The 7158-nt window shown below is 46.6% G+C and overlaps 1 protein-coding gene across 3 annotated transcripts in view; it reads left to right on the plus strand.

Moving 5' to 3' along the window:
- Positions 1-6643, plus strand: part of LOC103599702 (melanoma-associated antigen D1) — a 92703-nt gene extending 86060 nt beyond the window's left edge. For all 3 annotated transcript variants that reach the window (XM_008583849.1, XM_008583847.1, XM_008583848.1), the window contains 11 exons: positions 345-1067; positions 1723-2391; positions 2521-2584; positions 2836-2915; positions 3090-3181; positions 3396-3475; positions 3567-3609; positions 3879-3941; positions 4546-4660; positions 5845-6230; positions 6437-6643. In XM_008583849.1, the coding sequence (XP_008582071.1) occupies positions 345-1067; positions 1723-2391; positions 2521-2584; positions 2836-2915; positions 3090-3181; positions 3396-3475; positions 3567-3609; positions 3879-3941; positions 4546-4660; positions 5845-6222 (2307 nt within the window). In that variant the 3' untranslated portion in view covers positions 6223-6230; positions 6437-6643. The remainder of the gene's footprint in view (positions 1-344; positions 1068-1722; positions 2392-2520; positions 2585-2835; positions 2916-3089; positions 3182-3395; positions 3476-3566; positions 3610-3878; positions 3942-4545; positions 4661-5844; positions 6231-6436) is intronic.
- Positions 6644-7158: the final 515 nt, after the last annotated feature.

Consider the following 7158-nt stretch of genomic DNA (forward strand, 5'->3'; position numbering starts at 1 on the left):
TACGGTACAGCAGCGTTCCGCCTCTAGGCCTCAACTGCTACCGCAGGCCTCACCCTCTCTACTCTAACCGCACTCCTCCTTCAGCCCCCAGCTCCAGCTCGCGACCACTCCTCACGCCGACCCACCCCTCATTCTGCCCCTGCTCTACTCCACCCCACCTCATATTTTTTACCCGCCTCGCCTCCCTTCGCCCTCGCCTGCCCCCTAGATGTCTACCTCAGCCCTCAAGTTTTCACACCAACCGTCCGCCTGCAGTTTCCCTGCTGCGCAGCTACAACCTCCCCCCGCTCCCCCGTCCCGCTTCGGAGGCCCAGAGATTTAATTTTTTCCCCCTATATTTGCAGTCTGAGGCCTCTGTAGAAGACAGCGCCTTGCTTATGCAGACCTTGATGGAGGCGATCCAGATCTCGGAGGCTCCACCTACCAACCAGGCCATAGCAGCTGCCAGCGGGCCCAATTCTAGTCCCCAGAGTTCACAGCCCCCAACTGCCAATGAGATGGCTGATATTCAGGTTTCAGCAGCTGCTGCGAGGCCTAAGACAGCCTTTAAAACCCAGAATGCCACCACAAAAGGCCCAAATGGTGTCTATCATTTCTCTCAGGCACATAATGCCAAGGAGATGCCTAACACCCAGCCTAAAGCAGCCTTTAAGTCCCAGAATGCCACCTCAGATGGCCCAAATGCTGCCTATGATTTTTCCCAGGCAGCAACCACTGGTGAGTTAGCTGCTAACAAGTCTGAGATGGCCCTTAAGGCCCAGAATGCCACTACTAAGGTGAGCTCAAATGCTACTTACAATTTCTCTCAGTCTCACAATGCCAATGAGATGGCCAACAACCGGCCTAAAACAGCCTTCAAGGCTTGGAATGATACCACTAAGACCCACAAAGCCAATACCCGGACCCAGAATGTAAACCAGGCCAAAGTGGCCATTTCCCAGGTTGACATAGAGACCAACCCAGGTATCTCTGAACCTGACGGTGCAGCTGCACAGACATCAGTAGATGGTTCCCAGGCTCAGAATCTGGAGTCCCGGACTATAATTCGGGGCAAGAGGACCCGCAAGGTGAGATCCCTGCTAGCTTCACTTTGCTTTGGGCTCTCTTCTTTCTTCTCTGAGGTTGTTCATTTGTTCTAAACAAAACAAAAATACATACAACTGCCTGTATTCAGCTAGGATTTAGGGGATGTTGAGGTGAATGTTTATTCCTGTCCTCTGAGTGTCCATAGATTGAAGGGGAGATAATACATGGACACAAATGATATATACAACCTGTATGTAATTCAGTTTCCCTTTTGATAGTAGCCACCATGTGTTAGGTCTTGAGCTAGGCCCATCCAAATGGGTTGTCCCATTAAATCTGTAAGGTGCATCTTACCAGCTGGGAATCACAGTCCCAGTTTTGCAGAGAAGGAAACGAAGTCCCAGAGAGGTGAAGTGACTTGAGTGATTTGTCCAGGGTGGTACAAGCAGAGCCAGTGGTGGACATAGGAAGAGGAGATGCCTCAGTCCCCACCCTTGGGTTGCTCCTGGCCTGTTTCGGAGATGAAACTCCTGCCTGGAAGACAGTGAAAGACAAGCCCAGGACTCAGGGTGACCAATGGCTAGTGGGTCAGGCTGTCACTACAGGTGAGGGTTTAGGGGGCTTTCCTGGAATAGATAGGGTGAGGACACAGAACCAGCTGGTGACTCTGGACTTTCCTTCTCTCTGATGATACAGATTAATAACTTGAATATGGAAGAGAGCAGCAGTGGTGATCAGAGGCGGATCCCACTGGCTCCAGGGACCTGGAGGTCTGCACCAGTTCCAGTGACCACCCAGAACCCACCTGGAGCACCCCCCAATGTGCTCTGGCAGACCCCACTGGCTTGGCAGAACCCATCAGGCTGGCAAAACCAGACAGCCAGGCAGACCCCACCAACACGTCAGAGTCCTCCAGCTAGGCAGACCCCACCAGCTTGGCAGAACCCAGTTGCTTGGCAGAACCCAGTGATGTGGCCAAACCCAGTGATCTGGCAGAACCCAGTGATCTGGCCAAACCCCATTGTCTGGCCCAGTCCAGTTGTCTGGCCAAATCCACTGGCCTGGCAGAATCCACCTGGATGGCAGATGCCACCTGGATGGCAGACCACACCAGGATGGCAGGGCCCTCCAGATTGGCAAGGTCCTCCTGACTGGCCACTGCCACCCGACTGGCCACTGCCACCTGATTGGCCACTTCCCACTGACTGGCCGCTCCCACCTGACTGGATCCCTGCTGATTGGCCAGTTCCACCTGACTGGCACAACCTACGACCCTCACCTAACCTGCGCCCCTCCCCCAACTCACGTACCTCTCAGAACCTGGGTGCCGCACAGCCGAGAGATGTGGCCCTTCTTCAGGAAAGAGTAAGAGATATGACTCCCCAGTCACTTTTTCCCTCTTTTGCTCTTTTCTCTTCCATCCTCCCATCTATAATTCAACCAAGTTTTCTGCAAGTATCTTAAAACTTTAATGATTTCCTTTTCCCTCTCCAGGCAAATAAGTTGGTCAAATACCTGATGCTTAAAGACTACACAAAGGTGCCCATCAAGCGCTCAGGTAGGAATCCAGGGCACCCTCCCTGAGCTCTCCCCTTCCCCTCACCCCATGCTCTACAGGCATCCCTTTGCTTATATGTCTGTCCCTTCCCCTTTTGTCCCTTCCCCTTCTATCCGCTCCCTTCTGTGACTGGTTCTTGCTTTTCCACCCTTGAGGACCCTGGCTATGCTACCACCCTCAGCAGGGCTGGTAAAGGGGCTGCTGCCCTGGGACCCCTGCTAAGCCCAGGTGCTCCCTCCTCTCTCCTATAGAAATGCTGAGGGATATCATCCGTGAATATACTGACGTTTATCCAGAAATCATAGAACGTGCATGTTTTGTCCTGGAAAAGGTGAGAAGACAGTCCTGGGGGACAAGAATAATGGGGAAAGTCTTAATTTCAGAGATTCGTGGGGTTCCTACTGGGAGTTTAGGGCAAGTCTCACAGGGAGGTGAGTGACTACCTGTAAGTAAGTAGCTTATGCTAGATTTTGCAATTTCATAGTCTGTTTTCTTGCTCCTGTAGAAATTTGGGATTCAACTGAAGGAAATTGACAAGGAAGAACACCTGTATATTCTCATCAGTACCCCTGAGTCCCTGGCTGGCATACTGGGAACGTAAGATGGGAAAGGAGGTGGAACATGGCCTTTCTCAGTGGTGCTTTTTTATCTGGGAGTTTCAAGTAGGTCAGGGTCCAGGGTTCAGGGTCGCATAGTAGGTCATGGGCAGAGATGGGTCATAATTCTTCCCTAGCCAAGGAATATTGGGCAAGCTGGCTAGGGTCTGTCATGCAAATGGCTGCTGCAAATGTATTTTTTTGTACTCCTTTAGGACCAAAGACACACCCAAGCTGGGTCTTCTCTTAGTGATTCTGGGTGTCATCTTCATGAATGGCAACCGTGCAAGTGAGGGTGAGTGGCTGGACCTGCAGCTGGGGACTGGTCACAGCCTGATTTCCATGCTCATTTTCCATCCCTTGTCTCCCCTTGCCTCCCACTGCAGCTGTCCTCTGGGAGGCACTACGCAAGATGGGACTGCGTCCTGGGTATGATTGGGCTCTCTCATCTCTTGCCTGTTTGTATCATCTTTTGGCAACTGAGGATGGCCCAGGATTGCATTAACCTGGTGGTCTGGGAGGTTTGGTCTGGGGAGGTACAGAGCCCAAGGATGTTACCTGGGTGGATGGAGAAACAGTCCTGAACTCTGCTTCTTTTCTTGTCTGACCTCTGTGCTGGAAAGCTCTTTTCTTTGGGCAAAGTCATAGTCTCTAATTATGGGTTCACTTTTTTTTTTTTTTTTTTTTTTCACTATCAGGGTAAGACATCCCCTCCTTGGAGATCTGAGGAAACTTCTCACTTATGAGTTTGTAAAGCAGAAGTAAGTGATGCCTAAGGGGCTTTTTCTGGTCCTTGTGATTCTGGCAGTGTGCTGGTCAGCTGCAGAAAGCCTTTCCCAAGCTCTTTTCTTACACTATACTTGTACAAAGGCATCCAGAAACACGTGTACTCAGGGGCATGTATAGAGTATACTCCTTCTGGTTGAATTTTCCTACAGTATAGCTGTCTTGTGAATGAAGCCTGTCCCCCATAACCATGGTAGACATTCCCAAGGCTAGGCCAGGCTGAGGCTTTTGCACTGCAGTATAGTCATCACAGTGGACCTGTCTGTGGCTCATTGTCAAGACTACAAGAACCTGGAAGTAGAGCTATGGCAGAGGGATGAGATTAAGTGTTGTCCTTTCTGTGGCCCTACACAAACCTCCCCTGCAGCTCTAAGTGACTGCCTAGTATAGAAGCACTGGCACAGGAATTTGAAGCCCTGATTATTAAAGGGTAAATACCCTGATTGTGTTTAGGGATGAATTTGGAGTGGGGAGTTGCTACCTGAAATCTGGAGTGTGAAAATCTAAGAATTATTATACATTGGTGGACAACCATTCTGCCTGGGTAGGTAGACACAGAGACTTTTTTTGCTTTTTCAGGTATCTAGACTACAGACGAGTGCCCAACAGCAACCCTCCTGAGTATGAGTTCCTCTGGGGCCTCCGTTCTTACCATGAGACTAGCAAGATGAAAGTGCTGAGATTCATTGCAGAGGTAATAGAGGAACTGCTTTAGGATCGATGAGGTATCACTGCTGGGAAAGGCCCAGAGCAGGAATGAGATCCTAGGTATGGCACATGGCAGGTGCCGCATTACTGGTGGTATTTGTCGTTGTTATTGTGTAAGCAATAACACAAAATAGGGCACTTAATATGTATTAGGTGCTTAATATATAAGGGTACTTCAAAAAGTTTGTGGAAAAATAGAATTAAAAAATAACATGAAGCTTTCCACGAATTTTTTGAAGTACCCTCGTATAGTAGCTGATACTATTATGGATTTTGCTTTGGGTTTGGGGGGTTTTTTAGTTTTTTTTTATTTTATTTTTATTTTTTCCCAGCTTCATTAAGGTATAACTGACAAATTAAAATTGTATATATTTACAGTGTACACCATGGTTTTTCAAGTTTTTGTTTTTTTATTTCTTTATTTTAATTGGCTAATAAAAATTACACATGAGGTACAGTGGGATATTTTAATAATATGTATACATTGTGTATACCTTGATTAAATCAAGCTACTTAACTATCCATTACCTCACATACTTATCTTTTTTGTGGTAAGAACATTTAAAATCTACTTTCTTAGTAATTTTCAAGTATATAATACATTATTATTAACTATAGTCATCATGCTGTATAGTAGATATCCAGAATTTATTCATTCTGTCTGACTGAAACTTTGTACCTTTTAACCAATATCTCCTCATTCCCCCCACCCCCCCCACCCCCGTCCATGGCAATCACCATTCTACTCTATGCATCTATGAGTTTGACTTTTTTTGATTCTACATATAAGTGAGCGTATACAATACTTGTCTTTCGGTGTCTGGCTTATTTCATAATATCCTCCAACTTTATCCATGTTGTTGCAAGTGGCAGGATCTCCTTTTTTAAGACTGAATAGTATTTCATTGTGTGTATGTGTGTATATGCACACACATACACGAATACTTTAAAAAGTTTATGGAAAGATTTGTATTATCTTTTAATTCCATTTTTCCATGAACTTTCTGAAGTACCCTCTCGTGTGTGTATATGTGTATATATAATATACACATATATATATACACACACACTATGTTTTCTTTACCCATTCATCTATTGATGGACACTTACGTTGATTCCATGTCTTGGCTTTCATAAATAGGTTTTTTTTTTTTCTATTTTTCATCCCAGGTACAGAAGAGAGACCCTCGCGACTGGACTGCACAGTTCATGGAGGCTGCAGATGAGGCCTTGGATGCTCTGGATGCTGCTGCAGCTGAAGCTGAGGCCCGGGCTGAAGCGAGAACCCGCATGGGGATTGGAGATGAGGCCGTGTCTGGGCCCTGGAGCTGGGATGATATTGAGTTTGAGCTGCTGACCTGGGATGAGGAAGGAGATTTTGGAGATCCCTGGTCCAGAATCCCATTTACTTTCTGGGCCAGATACCACCAGAATGCCCGCTCCAGGTTTCCTCAGACCTTCGCCGGCCCCATTATTGGCCCTGGTGGTACAGCCAGTGCCAACTTTGCTGCCAACTTTGGTGCCATTGGTTTCTTCTGGGTTGAGTGAGATGTTGGGTAGGTACATCACTTTGGATTGGGCAGTTAGGGTCCTTAGGGGATATAGGGTCCATGGGGTTGTATTATGTGCATGATCTAGGAGTCATAGAAGACTCAAGGTGGGGAGAGGAGAGTATATGGGAAGAACCACTTGATATTTATATTCTTTACTATTTGATATATATTGTTGATTTTTGTTTACTTTTACTTTCTTATGTTCACAGATATTGCTTATCAGTTGCAATAGTCTTTTCCCTGAATAAGGCTGAAGCCTCAGATTCCTTCTAAACACAGCTATCTAGAGAGCCACATCCTGTTGACTGAAAGTGGCATGCAAGATAAATTTATTTGCTGTTCTTGTCTATTGCTTATTTTTCCTTGTGTGCTGTCAAGTTTTGGTATCAGAAATAAATGTTGAAATTGCAAAGTGAGTTAAATGTGCTCTCTTCTTCTGTATTCAGGGAGAGATCGACATTTATATGGCAGAGACAGGACCTCAGCTCTAGCCTGAAGGGTAGATCAGCTTTCAACAGGTGGAAATGTGGGTAGATTCAGCTAATGGATTGGGAAACAAAAGAGGGATCAGTGAACACAAGCATTAATGAGACCCAGGAACTAGTATAGTTTATTCAATAAATACCACTTAAGTGACTCATGTGATAGATATGGTGCTAGGTGTCCTGGAGTAATACTGAGAGAAGTAGAATAATGAGGGAGGGTGTAGGTGGTCAGATAGTTGCATTTAAGTAGACAGGAGATAGAACTTCAGATGATGATGAGAGTGGGTAGCTGAAGAGAAGAGAAGCTGACTGTTACTGGAGATGAGGGGTCAGGAGCCTGGTATTCCTGGTTGTTGGCTGTATCATCTATGTAGAAAGTGAAGTTGCTCCAGAATGGAAGCAAGAGTAGGAGGAGAGAATATCATAGGCCTGGTGCCAAAGTCTCC

Source organism: Galeopterus variegatus, unplaced genomic scaffold, assembly GCF_000696425.1.
Source record: "Galeopterus variegatus unplaced genomic scaffold, G_variegatus-3.0.2 Scaffold3063, whole genome shotgun sequence".
Classification (NCBI taxonomy): domain Eukaryota; kingdom Metazoa; phylum Chordata; class Mammalia; order Dermoptera; family Cynocephalidae; genus Galeopterus; species Galeopterus variegatus.